This window comes from Stegostoma tigrinum, chromosome 21 (assembly GCF_030684315.1).
Source record: "Stegostoma tigrinum isolate sSteTig4 chromosome 21, sSteTig4.hap1, whole genome shotgun sequence".
In the NCBI taxonomy this organism is placed as follows: Eukaryota; Metazoa; Chordata; class Chondrichthyes; order Orectolobiformes; family Stegostomatidae; genus Stegostoma; species Stegostoma tigrinum.
The window spans coordinates 14,948,530-14,968,120 of NC_081374.1; the positions used below are offsets into that span (position 1 = coordinate 14,948,530).

A 19,591-nucleotide genomic window follows, 5' to 3' on the forward strand; every position below is an offset into this window, starting at 1 on the left:
TTCTAACCACTTTGAGGCCATTGATCCCATGAATTACAAGGGGATGATGAGTGGATTTGACAATGTCAGGAATGTTAATCGGAGACTGAGAAAGATCCCTGCTTCCTTCCAACGAAACCAGAAGATTTCCAATGGCCCCACACAAATTTCATTTCTAACAGAGCAGCTACTCTGTCAGTACTCAAAATTAACAGTCAGCCCATCATGAAAGTTGCACCTGGAATTTATAAAATTGTATTAGTCTAAACCAACAGAAATTGATTTTTAATGACATGAAAGATGAGGTACTGCTCCTTGGGTTGGCAGAGAGCCATCTGGGGTGGGAGGGGATAATCGCTATTTCAATTTACTACCTTGCTGACATGAACCTCTGACCTGCAGTGTTCTACTGAGGTTGAGAGAACAGCATCATCTTTTGACTAGTGCAACACAGAATTAATAAATTACACAATCAAACTTTTTTGCCCCCTTTACTGGTTTGAGTTTTTCCTTTCAGATGACAACCGTTCATCATTCTGCCATTCACAGCTCTTCTAAGCGCAACTAGTTATGTTTTTTCCCCTGACCCATTACCACTCCCTTTCGGTCAGCATCACCAACTCCTTTGCTATTTAATTTCTCCCCCACTTCCACTATCATGGGCATTCTCCTTTGTTTCTTTTCAACCTTCCCATTGCCCCTGCATAAAAAGACATTAAGTCCTTGCCAATTGTGCAGAAAGATCACAGGCCTGAAACATGAATTATCTTGCTGAGGATGCTGCCAACTTGCTGAGTATTTACACACTTGTCAGCTTTGTGCATTAGCAATACTCATTCCATTAACTGACAAATTACTCAAGGTTTTAATGATTCTATTTAACCACTGCAGAAATGAGTTAGTTAAGCTTCTTGAACAAATCTGTATGTTGGACATTTACTGCAAGTTTCATTGCCAATTCCACTCTCACAATAATTCAACTTTAAGCCAAATTCAGCCAGGTACTAGATCCAGGGCACAGTCCACCAGTAACGGAGACACACAATAGTTTTCCATTCCCCCAGATTCTTTATTTGTATTTACTCAATTGACATCTTTGTCTGAAGTTTGCTTGACAGGAACGGGAGAGACTGCATTCTACATGTTCATTTACTACAAAATGGTTTACACATCTTCCAAAACAAGACACATTCCACCAAAACACAGACTGAATGGAAGAGAAAATAAAAAGAAAAACAGTTACAGACCCATTTGCATAGTTCAAAATAAACAAAAAAAATGAGTTTATTTACAACAGGATAAAAAAGTTATCCATAAACAACTGATGGAGAAATATTTATTATTTTCTTTTAATACACAAAGATTGCAGGATACATTATTCTTGATTCACAAATGCAGGCTGCTTGTAAAAAAATACTCTGAAGCTTCTAGAATCACGCATTTAAAGTTTGATAAGTCATTGCCAATTTTTTAAAATTGTTTTTGCTTTTCAACCGAATGTATTGTCAGATTGTGTGTTCTGGAAGAAGCTAATTTGACTATTCATTCCATCACAAGAACCATATAAATACATGCAAAACATTTTACATAGAGGTTATGTCACTTGGTAATAAGAGAAAAATATCAAAATGCAAGATACAGCATCAGCACTCCAAGCTGAACTCTAATGTGGCAAACACACCAGGGTACATATTGCTCTGATCCACCACAGTAAGTCATGCATACCACATAATTATTCAGTCAGTTTCTAAAAATTTTTAAGTTTTTCCTTTTTTTTTACAAAAATACCAGTGTGTATTACACTAGCTACTGGATACCTCAATCTTGCTCTTCTCTGCTCTGAAAGAAATAGTTTAGCTTCATGAGTGTATTTATTGAAGGATGGAATTGTCCTGAACCAAAAATACATTTTCTACATTCACTTGCACAATGGAATTGCATCACAAGACTTCCTTCCAAAGTCTTATTTCATTTCTTTATACCACAATGCCTTCCCAACTGAGCAAGAATAATTCCCTTGAATCAGATGAAAGTGGACATGCATGACAGATATTGTTGCAACACTTTTGCCTTTTTCATTCATACTTGTTGTAAACACTTTTTGGAACATAGTTTATTGTTTTTAATTGAAAACAATGAAGGCAGAAGAGTTAGGTGTATATGCTATTAACAGGATTCCCTTAGCTCACAATTTAAAGTTGAAAAAAGGCAACTTACTTAGTAATGTGCGTTTGAAATTGCACTAAGTCTGTGCAGCTTGCTTCATGAAGAAAAACACAATAGGACATACATAATAAGTATCCCACCTTTCAAGGCATAAGTTAACGAAGCTGCACTATTTTTTAAAACTTATCAAACAGGATATATACCTTTAAGCTACAGCACCATACTTTTTATTCAATAACTTAAGCCATTGTGTTTTAAAAAAAACTGTTCTAGTGTTGCCCACTTTCAGATTAAGCCAAGAAAATCAAACATTTTAGAACATAGAAACAAAGTTGTGTAAAGCAAAGTTTTTAGACAAATTTTAATTCCAACAAAATGTATATATAAAAAGATCAAAAATGAGCACAATTTTATTATGGTAGCAAGGATGTCCCGAGTGGCTGTCTACAGATTGAAAATAAAAATGACTACCAATAATCATCAAATCAAGGATTTGTTACCAAAGTGATGACTGTACTGTGACACAAACATGCATATATCCTGTTACATAATCTGATATCTCCATTTTCTGTACATTCTTTTTCCTGCTTAACAAAGATTTTAAAAAAATGCAAACTGCAAGAATAATGGTTAGGACTCAAGGGACTGAATATGGTGGGGGGGGGGGGGAGTCAGTCATTTACTTTGCCTCAGTTAACGTCACATTGAATTGAGAAAGAATAGTGTCTTACATTCTAGTCCATTAACTTTAGAATAGTCTAGATCATTCAAGTGCTTCTACTGTTAAGCATTTGTTGGTAGATTTCTTCCTGATACCTTGACCATATCAAGGTACATAAGATCAATACAGGATAGCATTGATACATCCTATAAAATTAGTTTATTATCTGAAATCCCAAATCATTAACTAAGCATGACTTCACATAAGTTTCAAGTGCCTTTTGTTGATCAGCAACAGATCTAGCACACAGAAAAAGCTTCAACTTCGTTTGAAAAAAAATCTAACCCACGTAGACAACATCCAGATGCATATTATATATATATATATATCTATATAATAAATTTTTATATATAGCTTAACAAAATGGTACAGACCCAATGGGTTGAAGTGCCTCTCCTGTACTGTATGATTCTATGATGATAATTTATATCTAGGTCAGGCCAAGGTTGATCGAAATCTCCTCAAAAAGCTGCTGTCAGGAAACTGGCAGGTCTCCAATCACCACTTCGTGACCACTTTAACTGGTTCTTCACCTTTTATTGGTCATTTACTGTAGCACAGCAAGTCCGTCTCAACTATTTGATTGTGCTTCACAAGACACATTTAGAAAACTGGTAATTAAAGTGTACACTGTTCAAACAGCTTACCCAATGAGATAAAGATGTGCCTGGAAGATGGGGATTGTAGACAATTTTCATACATAATTTTAAAATAGTTTATCATGCTTGTGGTCCCAAAACTGGAAACAATTCGCTTTCCATATTAGGTGGAGTTTTTTAGTGGAATCAAAACCTGTTTTTCCAAACTGCCCTTTCTTTAATCTTCATAGTCATCATTCTAAATTTATAAAGGCATACGATTTACTTTATAAAAAAAACTTAATGTAATACTGCTAGTCACAAGGCAGCCCACAACTCACCAAGGCTATTTTTTTTTTTAACTGCACTTTTTCATCCAGTGATGAACGTTCAGGAGTCTCTCATCAAACCGTCAGTTGTACCAGCCTGCGCTCGAAGTGCAGTGGGCAGGACGGCAGATATCCATTGAAAGTGATAGGTCTCCAAGTGAAAGTGAACGTTTTTTGAGCACATGACCAGTTTAGTTCATCACAGAAATAGCTGATTTATAAGGAAAAGTGTAGCCTCAAGCATATCTTGTATTAATACACACCACCGTTCTGAACTGCACACTTCCAATTAAATTAATTTAGTTTGTAAAGTGGACTGTTCTAAATTAGACATCACGCACTTTCCTTGGAACGGCCAGCAACTAAGACAGACAGAATGCTTGTGGCATTAGTTTATCCTCAATTCACGATTTGGTCAAGGTACAGGAGATCGAAGCAGGTGAGCATTATTACATTTGATAAAATTATAGTTTTTATTAAACAATAAAATTAATTTTCTATTACTGATCAATCCGAACCTGGGGTTTTTCGGGGTGGCAGGAGATGATGATCCAGCTCTGAATTCGATTTGATACTTTTGAGGCGGGGGTGGGGAAGTGGCGGTGAGGGGGAGATGGAGAAGAGAAAGACCTTCAAAATAGCCGTCAAACTTTTCAAAGATTTAATAAATGTCAGTAATTGTTGGCACTTTTACAGTGCGAAAGCTCTTCTTTTGGATTCTGAAATGCTTCTCTGGTTTGAGGTCTTTGTGATTACACGGAAGAATTGCCGAGATGCAAGGAATTAAAGCAGTGAAAAACACAGCTTGCGAGGTCAGCCTCTCAATATCTCCAGTCTGTGCAGGAGATAGAAAGGTGGGAGATAGCGAAAGTCAGGTCAGATAAAGAATAATTCTTTTCAACGCAACATGATCTGTGTGCAGGCTGATTGAAATTGACAGGGCTATTTATAAACACTGGAATTGACAGGGGTAGTAGTAAAAAGGACATTGGGGGAAAGAAACCTCAAGACGTAATTTTAATGAGTAGAAGCAGATAACGATGGATTGTCGAAAAGTGTCCTAAGTTGAAAGGCCAGGAAGTGACAGCAGTTTGAATACTAAATTTCGAGGCAGCTCTTTTTTGCCAATCTGTAGCATCATGTTGCGGGCACTGTTAGCTAACAGGAAACCAGCTGATGCCGTAGGATCACTTTCGAGACCATTCACAAAGTAGCAACACAATTCAAACTGAAAAATGGCCCTTGTTTTGAATGACTGAAAAAACTGAAAAGGTTTGCCAATGATTTTTATTCCGACTCTTTCCTCAGCATAATCTGCTCAAAGACTATTTCTTGCCGTAATTTCTTAGCTTTACTGCAAATTAGTTCACAGAGAGAAAACTTGCCATCAGCAGAATTCACAGTCCACTGTTTTAGAGTGATGTCAATTGGAAGTGCAGATACACAAAAATGTGCATAAGCCTCAAGTAAACGCAAATAAACTATTCAACACCATTCGATAAGCACAACGCATTATCGCATGACTTCTACGAGGCTTAGAAATATGTAAATCAGTAACTGCAATGGTAGTTAGAGTCCGTTCTTGGCTTGTGTTTTATTTAAACAATAGACTAGGGTGGTGCTCTTAAAAGGACATTTCAATAACAACAGAATAAAGTTTGCCTTTAAACGTGGAAACTATTAAGCATCAGAAAATTTTAATTTTTACTTAAAAGTAGGATTCATTTGTTTTGTATAAGCTACAAAGTGTACTCTATAGGGTCAACAGATGACAGCATCTGTACTACTGACTGCATCAATAAATACCTGAAAACCATTTTCTTATTCCTTACTTAACAGGTACCAAACACTAACTTTTCCACAGATCTGCAGCTGTCAATTGCGTTCCAGGCTTCAATAAATGGTAGACCAATCAGATTTTGAACTTGCGGCACATGCAATTTTGATTGAATTGGAGTAATAAATGTACTTCTGATGGAATATTAAATCTTGCTTCTTTCATGTTGGAATCTTTTGGCACATAATCAAATGCTTTAACAGAGCAGTTGTTAAGTACCTTAATGCTGTGAAGCTGCATTTGTTCGTTGCAAAATTAAATTTACAACAATTCTTGTTTAAAGCATTGGGTAATCTCAATGATTAGAGGTTTCAAAATCGAACTGAAAACTAGCCTTCATAAATCTGGATAATGAGCTTTTGTTTCAGATAGACTTCATGAATTCATGCTTAGAGAATGTTTACATGCATTATACCATTGGACTTCAACAGATATGGATATTACAGCTCTCGCATCAGCTTCTTGCCCATTTTTACAAAGGTCAGGACCTATTGTACAATGCAATATTGGCATAAGTATATGTATAGAAGATTAGACTTTCTTACCCTAATTGACAGTTTCAACTACTTTTATTTTTACTAGACACCTAATATTATCTCCGCCTACCTTATCTATGGGAACAGGAGAGTTAAAGATTGCAAACCTATTACAGCAGGAACAGCCACTGAAATTTCTGTCTATCCAAATTTATAATTAAAAAGGTGTTGCTGTTTTGGGGGGGGGGGCGCGGCTGGTGTGTGCGACGGTGTTTTGTTTAAAATGAAACAAATACCTGTGATTTAGATTCTCTACTGCAAGATTGAGAAAAGATTTAAAGGTTTTCCTTAAAACAAAATCTTAAATAAACAACCAGAACAGGTCAGGAGCAGGCAGATCAGATGCTGCATCTTCAGCAGCCTGCAAAACTCAATAACCAAGTAGAAGTTGCAGAATATGGAAAAACTATCTTTACACAAAACTACCTGAAGTGACACTTGTAACAAACAGATTGAAAATGTTGAATGCAACAATGATTTGAAAACTATGGGCCAGGCTCTTCCATTTAGATTCCAAATTTTGGCCAGCAGCTTTAATAGGCCAGCAGCACTGCTCTTAGTGGATTAAGTAATAATAGTTAAAGGTTTTAATTTGCTGGTTGGAGTCAATTAAAAACAAGTTTGTATGCATTTCTGAGGGTTTGCTCAATTTATACATTCCAATTCCTTTCTTACTAACTAATATGAAAAGATGTTTTTGTTAACCAATTTTGTAGTCCCTTTTCAACATTCTACCATGCAAGTGTGAAACGGCAACTGAATGGTGAAATGTATCTACTGCAGCTTTGTGACAAGGTGGAGCTGTGAACTGAGTGGAGGAATTGGAATAATTTCCAACAATCATAGGCTCCACCTCTTCAACAAAACTATGCAACATTTACCCAACAACGTTGCCAACAGGAGGTGCAAAGAGGTGATTTTGGTTCTGGTACAAACAATTTGAACTAAGAAAGGTACATTTAGTGCATAGTGGTAAGAGGAAGTATCCTTTCACTTCTTTCATAGTTGTGAAAGTTAAAATATCGCATTCTTTTATAACTTAATATTGTTCTTTTAAAGCTGTAGCGTCCCTTTTTGGTTGGTCTGTAGAATATAATTTTATGACAAAAGATAAATTACAACTTTTCTCTTGCTTATTTTAGAGTAGACAAAAACTGCTTTTTGTCAGTACACCTCATGGGGACTTTAAAATCAACTTCGGCAGCTGCCCTATACTACACCATCACCCATCCTTGTACTATGGGGAAAAAAAAGGACCATTTGAAATCTATGTTTACCAATATCTCAAAGTTTTTAGTTAGGAAAAGTGTCAGAAATATTGCTTGTATGCAGTAATACATTTTATCTCTGCAGATATGATCAGTTAAAATGGTGCCAAGGTTGTGGGTTGTAGTGAATCACTTTAGACAATATTTTGAGAGGAAAAGTACCTCAAACATGCAACTCAACTAACGTGCAGGCAGGAGACTAAATAAAAAAAAAATCTAGTACCATCATCTAAAACAGCTCCACGTCCTCAAGTAATTGATCCACAGGGCATGTGCCCACATTCAAAGTTCTGTGCTTTGTTAGCTCGGCATGTTGTCACGAGGTTTCACCCCATTACTCAAATTTTTAACGTGAGAAGTCACTGCCTAAGCAAAACCTCTAAATACTTGATTACTTAGTAGCTCCCCATCCAAAAACTTCACTTTAGTTTAGCCTAATCACTTTGTTCAGTGAATGCTGCATTACTAATTATCATCTGTTTCACTGAATTATGAAGGCAATATTTCAGGAAGTGTCATGTGCAGAACCAAATACAGGCAAGTGAACATGTTAAATGGTCATATAAATTAGTGTGTATGATCAAGAAACCAGGGTTGCTAAGTGTTTCAATAGAAGCTGCTTCTTGTGAGAAAGAGAAATCTTTGTCACAAATTCAGATGTAATCATGATATGCCATTATGCTTCTCTCCCTTTGCCTACCAGTTAAGTGAATGCCAATCTTTTATTCTAGTTTAAGTGGATGTATCATTACAAAACTGGAACTAAACAGACAACACTGCCACTGAGGAATTGAAGACCCTGCAACAAGCTTTAAGGTGAAAAGTAGCAAATAAGCTGCCAGAAACATACATTCCAAACCAAATTTGTACCAAATTTTGATCCCATTTGGCTTTATTTTTTTGTTGAAGAAAGGTATAAACCAAATGTAAATTTAGAAAGTTTGTGATCTTGATGACTGAGAAGGATCTAAGTAGCTCCACTGTATATCAATTATATGAGGTGGACTGAAAGATTTCCTGTCAACTGGCTCTTTAGACTTTTTAGTCTCAAACATTGGCCACCTTGTCAGAAAGCAGTACGCACCTGTATGCACAAGACGTCATCACACCCCAGCACACCGACAATGATTAGACATCCTGCTTCAACTCAATTTTAACGGGAAGCCAAAAGTCTGGCAGTCAACGATTACAGGGAAATCGGTCACTGTGCCCAACCGAAATAACACAAGTGCCACAATTGCGCTGCCCCATCTCCTCTCCACCTCAATCCAACCCCGACCCTGCAAATAATCTAAAATTGGTGATACAAAGATAGTCTTCAAAGGATTTTCACCAGCTTTGTCATTGAGACTAGAACATCACTGCTGATCACGTGCACCAGGATTGTGGATATGGATCACACCTTGCTAGGAGACTAGAAGACAGTTTTAGAGTACAAGTGATGTGAAGCAAACAACCAGCACATTGAAATTTAGGAGATCTTGCCACTTGCCTCCTTCAGTGAAATAAAGAAGCCACTTGGCAGTGGGCTGCAAAAGAGACCCATTACAGGTCACCAGCAAGCCATGTCAAACTAACAACCAGTAATTTAAATAAGTTTAAGTCTTTCCTCCCTGCTGCCCCTTTACACTAACCAAACTGTGGAATCAATTCCCATTACTCATACTGGAAACTACACACTCCAGGCAATGTACGATTTTTGTTTTTTTGGCATTTCATTTCACTGTTACTGAAATTTGTGGCCTTTTCAATTGAAATAAATTGAAATAGAAGTCTTGTAAACTCCAAAGTGCTGGTGATAGGAGAAGTAAAAGTCAACATAAATCACTTTCAATTCCATTAATTCTCACCATTCTGTACTTTCTTCTGGCATGACAGTTGGTGTGATCTAAAACCTTAAGATTGCCATTTGAACGTGAAATGCTTAGTGTCAGAAACATTCGTTCATCGTACATAAAATGCTTTAGAATCTGCAGATTTCCCATCAATTTGCCAACCACCATTCAATTTTTTTTTGCTTCTTGCAAGACAAGACAGTGTGAAAGCTGCGAGTTCATGGATTAGAAATCCATGTGAGGTGTGTGTGGGGTGTGGGTTTTTGAGGGTGGTAGAGGTGGGGGATTGTTGAGGAAAGAGGTTCAGACCGATGTTTCTAGACTGTGTAAGGGGCTTCCTGGACTGGAAGAGGCGAGCTTGCTAGCGTCTGTGAGGGGTAGGCCAATTCCACTGTCAACAGCATTGTTATTCTTGTTCGGTGGGCTTGGGGCACCACAGTTGGCAAGTCCATTGATTTCTACATCAGTCTCATCAATCAGTGGGATCCGAGGCTCGTCATCGTCCATTCCAAATTCTGGGTGGGTCATGAAGTTGTGGATGGAGCTTCGAGATTCCGGTTTCTCTATCCCCTCATACAAGGAACTGCGGAACGCATTCACCACTTTGATCTGCAGGGCAGAGGAGCCAAAAAGATAAAGTCAGATAAACATTTGGTTCAATGGGATTGCTTTTTGGCAGATAGTGTGCGGTGAGAATGGAGGTCATAAATATTGCCGATATTAAGTGGCCGGGACATAGTGCAGTGGAAGCTGTAAATTAAAAAAGACAACTGGAAATGTAAACTTGTGACAAATGAAGAAAAGTAAAAATTAGTTGTTCAACATAAACTTTCCAACAAAGATATGGCTTTTCCATGCTTGGTATGGAGGCTGTAGTTAAAATGGGCAATGCCTGATTTGGAGGACAACAAATTGGTGGTTTAGTGACATTCCATTCTTTAAAGCTAAATAAGTTTAAAATTTCTCGTTTAACAGCAAAATTTGGAACAAAATTCCTGCCACCAGCTGGAAGGTGAGAACATCTGCACAGGTCACTAATGAACCACAACAAAAATTGGAAGCATCTTGTTCTAAAACCCAATTTAACATTAAGGTTTAGGACATTAGAGGAGTTCTTAAAAGAAACTGGAATACAAGTCAAAAAGTAAAAAGAGAATCAAATGGACTGTCATGTTGCAAAACATAATCAGGTGAAACAGGTTGTAGAAAAGATATGATAAATGAATCAATTTGAAAGGACTGCGCTATGCAAAGGCAAATGTGTCCTTGCAATATCACTGTCTTCCACCCTCCCTTCCACCCAGACTTTCAACAGTGGTGAACAACTTCACAAGGAATGGCCAGTTGACCAGAAAGAAAGCCTCTGTTTACACTGTTCAGGAACTAGGTGACTTTGCTCATTCAAGTCAGGAAAAGCAAGTAGCCCAACTAGACATGAGCCTAGATGGTAATGGAAACATTTGAATCCTCAAATACCTACAGACATCTTACCACATTGGATACAACACACTGGAGTGCCAAGGCCCAGCTTTACCAATGATCTTACTTTTGAGGTTAATTAACAGCGTTAACACATTCCTATAGTTTAAGTGTGTTCACAGGCTAACAAAGGGGATTAAAATGCTAATCACAGCATTTGTCAAACACATACCACGAATTTGTACTGAAGGGTAGAAAGTAACCCAAGAAATGGAGGGCATTAAATGGTTAGTATTACAACAGGAAAAACTGAATAAATAATTCCAAAATTAACAGAAAACCAGTACATAATATTCTATGTTAAGCAGACAGGTGAAAATGGGTATAAATGGGTTGCAGTGTACATACTAAGTTTTACTTTTCTATCTGGATGGGTTCCACCAACAATTGCCATTCTAAAGACATGAGCACATGAATACTATGAAGATACCTTTAACTGCACTTAAGTAAAATGGACCAATAATCACTTAAGGTGGACAATGCCTTTTAAAGCAAAGTGTAAGATACAACACTTTAATGGCGAAGACAGTGGGAGGTGGGGGGTGGAAATCACCATGATCCAACAAAACTCTACAACACAATGGAACCATGATGCAAGTGTCGACTCTTCCCCCTGCTACTCAAAATAACTTTTTGCATGGTAAGGTAATGTTAACTGGTAAAACCAGCAGGACGAGCAGAATATCACAATACACAAGCTCACAATCAGCAACACACAGACATGCAGTGCAGCAGAAAAGGTAATATGTAAACATTCGAGTATAGGCCCAATATTTCATTCTGTGGCAAGTTAAAGGTGCACTTGAAAACACCACAGTTATAAACTTGTTGAATCAAAGAAAATCTCAAAGTCTGTCATCACCTGGAGACACCATGTCAAATAAACTGCAACTTAGCCATTCTCCGTCTCTGCTGAACCTTGCTGAAAACTTCTTCCATGTCCTGTGCCAAATGAAGATGAGAAAACTAGACCAGCCTAACAGATTCTGCACTATTAGAACTATTTGAGGGTCTGGGAGGGGTGGCATTGGGAAGAGAAGAAATCAGATCAACAGATCAGCAATACATACATTAAATAAAGATTGACCACAAAGAACATTGGATAAAACAACTGTAAGTGAGGTAGGAAAGCAATGGAGTAATTAGCCACGGCCCATTCGGTCCAGTTTTTGCATTATTCTTGGTGAGAATTGGTGCTATTGGAAAAATACTTTGTGCATCATTACTTCTTGTGTTGAATTGAAGAGTGAACTCACCTGAGATTTAATTTAAATTTATTATGATATTTTCACTATGCATAGATTAAAATCTACATTAGTGCAACAGGGGATGTGTTCTCCTTTAGATCAGACTCCCCACTTTTCCCTACATCCCCTATCTAAAGTCACCAAAACATGAGATGAAGACTTTAGCCCTTATCCTCCTGTTTTGTAAGAAAAGTAAACAGAATTACATAACCATTGGTTGATTTCTATCAATATGAATATGTGACAGGTATGCTGTAATGGAATGGAGCTAGAGTCTATTATGATTGTTGCAATTGGTTTTTGAGCCTTTGATTAAAATCAGTCAAGGTGAGATTAGCAGACCATCAGGAAAGTGGTTTTTACATTAGGGAAGCAAGCACAACTGATCGATAAGGTGGCATTTAGACAAACAAATAAAATCTCTGAATATGCTGTTGTGCTCCAAGTACAACAAAAAACAAAGTATAATTTGACACATCCAATTTCCTATTCATTACCATCCTGGGCACTAAAGTTAATAATCTTACAGTAACAGTCAAGATTTTCATTACATGCCTCCAGCCATGAGACTCTTTGACTTCATGTTTGCTCCCATTCATACCAACTATTCAATCCTAATCTCAGCCTACACTTGTTCCTTCTGGAAAATGCAATGTTCAAATATGCTGAAGAAATATCATTCAGTTACTTTTCTGATGACTGCACTGTCGTATATATATCAATATTCAAGCATAATCTAGTTTTCAACAACAGTTCTAGTCCTTGTTGCTTATCCATAGTTATAAAGTGAATTTCAAGGGTAGACTGAAAGCATTTCCTCCAATAGGGAAATGAAAAAGAAAGGTATCTTAAAATTAGAATCAGGCCACTGTGTAATGAGGTTAGTAAAGGTTTTGTGCTGCAGAAATCAGGAACTCCCTCCCTTAAAAGGCTATGAATTCTGCATTAATTGACATCTTTTGGTTTGGTAAGGAATCAGAAATATGGAGCAAATGCATGTAAAAGGGATTTGACACAGCTCAGTCTAGATCAAACAGGATGACAGAATAGGTAGAAGGACCGAACAGCATACACTTTCCCTACGCCCTTGGAACATTAGTCTCAAATACCCGTGCATAATTTTTCAAATTGTGAAGAAGGATTGGTATATTATACTTCTGTTACCTTATGACCTTTAACTACTCTGAACGGTTAGCTAGTTTCCTCCCAACCCACTTAAATCATAAGATGTAGGGACATAGGTTTTTTGCCATACTTTAACTGCTCCCGCATTCAATGAGTTAAACAGCTGATCTGATCATCCATAACTTTACTTCCCTGCCTTTTCCCAATAACCCTTCAAATCAGCCTCATATATACATAACGACCCAGGGTTCTGTGTAAAGATTTCCACAGACTTAGTATCTTCAGAGTAATTTCCGCATCTCCATCCTGACTGGCCAATTCTTTATGCTGAGATTATGCCCACTGCTCTTGGAGTTACTTGCAAGGGGAAACAACCTTTTCATATTTGCCTTCACTATTTCCTGCTAAACTTGAAACGCTAGCTTTCTGTGACTTTGCCTGAGGACCCCAGGCCCTTCTTAACTGCAGATTTCTGTGGTCTTTCTCCATTTAACTAATATTTGGCTCCTGTACTTTCCCTGTCAACATGCATAAACTCACATTTCCATCTGTCAAGTTTTTACCCACTCAATCTATGTCCCTCTGCAGACTCATGTCATTATCATCACTTGCCTTCTTGCCTATTTGTGTGTCACCTAAAAAATGTGGCTACAATACATTCACTTCGCTCATCCAAGTCACTAAAATATACTGTAAAAAAAATTGTATTCCCAATACCATTCGTAGTTGCACTTATTACAAGTTGCCATCTTAAAAATGCCTCTGCTTTCTAACTCTGTTTTCTATAAGTTAGTGAATCCTCCATCCATGCTGGTATCCCACGCACAGCCTAATATGCATAGTATCTTATCAAATATCTTTTGGAAATCCAAATATATTACATGTCCTCTTTCCCTTTGTCTACTCTGCTTGTTACCTCTTCAAAGAACTGTCATAAGTTTGTCAGGGATGATTTTCCCTCCATGAAGCCATGGTGGCTCTGCTTGGTTACATATTTCTAAATGCTCTGTTCTACTGCACTATACTATACTAACATTTTTTGATTAATAGGAATGGTACAATTCCATTCCTTTGGGACTTTGCCAAAATCTAAGGATTTTTAGAACATTACTACCTCTGTATCCACCATCTCTGCAGTTCCTTCCTTCCTTCAATAAACTAAGATGCATCCCATCAGGTCCAGGGAAACTGCAGGCTTTACGCCTTATTAATTTCTCTTGTACTTTTCCTCTAGAGTTAGATTCTGCATTTAATTTCTCTTTCTCCATTTCTTCTTGACTATTTAGTATTTATGGAATGCTGTTAAAGTCTTCCACCATGAAGACCAATGCAAAATATCAATTGAACTCCTTTGCTATTTCCTGGTTTCCCATTGCTATTTCCCAGCTTCAATCTCCAAGGGGTAAAATGTTCTCTGTGGCCTCACTCACTCCCTATTTAAAGAAGCTCTTGCACTCTGTCTTGATACTATTTGCAAGTTTATCCTCAAAGTTTATTTTCTCTCCATTTATTTTGGCCAACATTCGTTGGTTATAAAAACTTGCCCAATCCTCTGATATATTACTAATCTTTGTCACACTGTGTGTTTTTCCTTTCAGTTTGATACTACCTGCAATTATCTGGTCAATTAAGCTTGGTTCATCCCCCTCCCTATAAATCTTTATTCTACAGGGATTTATCTTTGTTGTGCCATAGACTATTTTGTTAGATATCTTCCATTAGTGCTCAATTATCTTTGCTGCTAAGCTCTTTTCTCGGTCAACTAAAGCCACTTCTGACCTGCTTCCTTTATAATTATCCTTATTTAAGTTTGGCACTGTTGTGTTCAACCCAATTTTCTCACTCTCCATGTTATGATCATTGTTTCCTCTGAATCTTTTAGTCTGAAATCACTTATTAAACCTGCCTATTTACCAGATCCAAACAGCTTGATCCTAGTTGGATCCACAATATATGGTTTTCAGAAGCTGTTCCAAGAATGTTCCATGAACTCTTCTACACTGCTACTTCCACTAATTTGAATTGCCTAATCTATATGAGGCTTAAAGTCACTATGGTTGACGTACAGTCCTTGTTACGTGGCCTGAATTTCTCCCTAATTATTTGTTGTCCTACAGCTTAGCTATTTCAATCAGTGTCTTCTTTACCTTGAGATAGTAAGAACTGCCAATGCTGGAGTCAGATAACAAAATGTGGAGCTGGAGGAACACGGCAGGCCAGGCAGCAGAGGAGTAGGAAAGTTGACGTTTCAGGTCGGGACCCTTTACCTTGTTATTTCTTACCTGCATTGAAATGGATTTAACATCTTCCAATCCAAGATAATTTCTCACTACCATACTGTCCAATACTAAAAATGATCCCACCTGGTTTTCCTTCATGCCTGCCCTTCCAAACAAAAAAAATCACATTATCCTGATAATTTAGCTTTGACCTTCTTGTAATCAATTCCCTGTAACGGCTGTAAGATCATACCCACTAACCAACGTTTGTGACGTTAATTCTTTTTTGGTTTCAAATACCATGGAATTCAAGTAACAGCCTTTAATTTTGTCTTTTAAACATTCTCCCCCTCCTAGCAACATCAATCATGTTTGCTATGAGTGTACACTGTCCCTTGCTGTTCCACTTTGAGGATTGTAAACTACAGCTATCACGCAATACTGCCTTCTCCTTTTTTTTGTAAGCCCACATTTCCTACTCCTACCACCCCTGCAATTAGTTTAAAACTATTTCTACCAACACAATTGATAAATCTTCCAGGACAGTGGTCCTTACACAGTTCATGTGATGCTCATCCCAATGGATCAGCACCCTTCTCTCCCAGTACTTGTGCTAGAGCACCACTTGTGCTGTAATTGTAGGGTCATTTAATTTTCAAAATCGGTGTCTCAGGTATAGCCAACCTTTCCAATAGATAAGTTATCCTTTGTTGGCCAATATACTCCTTTTCTGATTCAAGTCAAATTCCTGTTTCTCATTGTGTACACACACACACACACACACACACAATCTTAATTTTCCTTACAATGCGATGGCAGAATCATATGTCCTTGTCTTAAGTCTCTTGGATGGAAAAATCTACTTTTCTTCAATGATAGACTGCTCTTTTACAAGTTTATCCAACAGGCTTCATATCTAAAGTCAACAGCTTTCTCATTCGTTATCCATTCACATTTGTTGCCTTATCTCAAACTGTCTTGACCTCAAATTCAAGTTTTTCATCCACTCCAATAGTGAGGCTACCTTCAAAATTTCTTTTCCTCACACATCTCTTAATTTTTCTCAAAGCCCAATTCTGTGTCTCAATGTTGCATCCATAGCTGGGAATGCTAAAAAGTCCTATGATAAAGTCACAAAAAATTGTCCAATTTCTATTACTTTCACACCCTTAAATTTGCCCTGATAAGGGTTACAACCTTTCATTTTTCCCCATTCATTCAATTCAGGCAATCTTCTTCCTCCTCCTCCACAACAAATGCCCTGAACCTCTGGTATTGTAAAAATTGATAGGACGAAAAGTTAAACTTTTAGTTTTAATTAATATTGTGTGAAGATCTATTTTCCTTGGATATGCAAAATAAATAGATACAATGTTACACAAAAGAAGTGAATATTTAGCCTTCTATCAATTTTCTCCCTCCACATTTTGTAAATCCATCTTCCCACATTTTATCTAAATAATTTTTCATATACCAGCCGCATCATCAGATTATCTAACTACACTTTTGGCAGCCTGGTTCTGGGCTCCCTTCTCTACATCCACACACATGGTGATTAGCAAGTACTCCAGTTTGTGAACTGGCTTATCAGTATCATTGAGGCAAACTTCAATTTCTCTTCCCTCTTATAAGGCAACAAAAGAACAAAAAAGTGGATCTAAACTGGAGCCTTCACAGTCTCTGCAGTTCAGCTATTGGCAGGATACATTTGTGATCTACTGCTAAAGTTGCAACAGTGACATTCTTCAATGCTTAATATAAATGCTATGAAATCAGATTCCACGCAAGTACAGATCATTTACTGTGCAGTACAAAACCTTTTGCCTTTCACCTCACGTAAAGGCCAGTAACCGATTTTCCTTCACACAAGAGTTTGTTGAACTCTTCACTTGAATGCTGAGTGCAGTTTTCTACTGTATATAGGTGTGGAAAACATCAGAAAATTTGTTAAATCACAAAGAGCTACTGAACTATTCATTTAATGGTTGCACTCGCCTTTCACTAAGGTTTCCTGTATAAACTGACATTCCAGGTAATCAAGTCTAATGTGATTAAATACATAATTTTTTTTTTACACACATTTTCACTCTTGTTTAAATTATTGCACTCAAATTTTCCTCAAAAGAACCTAAGTAAATTGGTGGGTCACTTCAAATTTTCAACAGAAGCCCTGTTGCACATCTAAACTATTGGAAATAAAATTGAAGATAACGAGGAGTTCTGTGGCAGTTGCTAAAGCAAGCTCATTCAAAAATTTTATTGCAGAGAATTTTCTAAAAGTTGCAAGACTGAAATTTACTTAGTCATATCCAGGACATATAGCTTCTTCCAATTTATTCCGATGCTATAAAAAGATCTCTGGAGTGAGGTCTTATGGCACAGTGGCAGCCTATGAGCTAAGAGGCCTGGGTTCAAATTCTGTGATAATGGATTCTCCAGCATCTGCAGTTCCCAAGATAACAAAGTGTGAAGCTGGATGAACACAGCAGGCCAAGCAGCATCTCAGGAGCACAAAGGGTCTAGGCCCGAAACGTCAGCTTTTGTGCTCCTGAGATGCTGCTTGGCCTGCTGTGTTCATCCAGCTTCACGCTTTGTTAGCTTGGGTTCAAATTCTGCGTGCTTAAGAGGTGTGATAACATCACAGAACAGGTTGATTAGAAAATACCAAAAAGGCTTTCCAATACACGCGTAAGATTGATTAAAGGCATTCCATTGGCATTTTCCCACTACATTAAGAGTTCCTTCAGTAGACTTGAAAATGGCAATAGCTTCTGGTGCATGGATAAATGGTGAAGATGTTATTGTACCAGAACCAAACTGCACAAACTGTCAGAGAATTTGGGAACTGCAGATGCTGGAGAATTCCAAGATAATAAAATGTGAGGCTGGATGAACACAGCAGGTCAAGCAGCATCTCAGGAGCACAAAAGCTGACGTTTCGGGCCTAGACCCAGGGGTCTAGGCCCGAAACGTCAGCTTTTGTGCTCCTGAGATGCTGCTTGACCTGCTGTGTTCATCCAGCCTCACATTTTATTATCTTGCACAAACTGTCAAGCTGCCACACCTGCCATTCCATTTCAAAGCAGCATCTCACAAGCTCAAACTCATCTTCTCTGTAACTCTTAAGCAAAATTAACCGCTATGCATAAAAATGAAAAACATTTCTGACATGCCTTGCTGCTACTAACTCCAGTCAAAATAAAGGGGGGAGAAAACCATTATGGCTTTTATTCCATACAACATCACTGCTGTCAAGGCAACGAAGCAAAACTGCTGAAAGCTCAATTGCAAATCAACAAAGCAAGTAAAAAGGTTGCAGTCGACAATCAATAGACAGTAAATAACACAAGTTTCAGAGGCACGATCTTCTGCTGCAAAAGAAAGACAAATTTACTTGGAAAATGTCTGACTTGCAGTAATTAGCTGTCACAGATTACATACAAATGTTCTTCCGAAAGACGACAAAGGAATTTTAAAGTGACTTTTCAGGAAGATGAAGAGTACTTTCTCCCTGTCTTTTAAGGCTGAATGTTGACAGCAGCACAATGTTAACCTTATTACAGTGCAGTCTGGACACCATGGTCAATAAATTGCTGGTGTCTCCTGCAATGCAACCAGTTAACGTCAGGAAAAATAATCCACACCTGCCCTAAAATGCATAATCTCCAAATAACTATGCTTGTGTAACTGGCTTTAAATACCTTTCCTATATATAGACATTTATTGCCTACAGAAGAGGTCTAGGATTTCAGTTAATTAAGACCATTTCACAAAACAATATAAAAATGACTATTTAATAACTGATCCCTATAACTACTGATTTGATTTGCAACTTATAGCTTCTTACAAACTTAGAGTACTACTAGCAACTCTCAACCTTTGCATTGTATGTCCTGTAGCCTTTTGTAGATGCCTAGAGATGAAAACACATGCTTTCTAGTTCTACAAGTCAAGACAATTTACATCATTTACATTGAGTGCTTACAGACCTCAGACATTTGAAAAACCTCAGAGTCTTGGGCTTACACTCGAACATTTACACCGTGAACTCAAGCTAGATTAATAGACAATAAAACTCGGCTAACAGAGGTGCAAAGAGTATTTGAAGTTGAGCAGTGAAATCATGGCCTCATTGTGCACTTATAGGCTTTCACCACTGAGCTAAGACAGGGATGTCATAACACAATATGGTAAGTCAATATATTGCACATTATGTTCAACAAAATTGGAATTATAAAACGCAAATACAGAGAAAGAAAAAGGAGGACAGAA

General features: G+C 37.6%; 1 protein-coding gene across 6 annotated transcripts in view; it reads right to left on the bottom strand.

Moving 5' to 3' along the window:
- Positions 1-1,027: 1,027 nt before the first annotated feature.
- Positions 1,028-19,591, bottom strand: part of LOC125462795 (plasma membrane calcium-transporting ATPase 1-like) — a 235,750-nt gene continuing 217,186 nt past the window's right edge. For 4 of the 6 annotated variants that reach the window (XM_048553178.2, XM_048553176.2, XM_048553177.2 and 1 more), the window contains one exon: positions 1,028-9,858. In XM_048553178.2, coding sequence (XP_048409135.1) covers positions 9,553-9,858 — 306 coding nt within the window. In that variant the 3' untranslated portion in view covers positions 1,028-9,552. The remainder of the gene's footprint in view (positions 9,859-19,591) is intronic. The other 2 variants (XM_048553180.2, XM_048553179.2) reach the window with 1 other exon arrangement.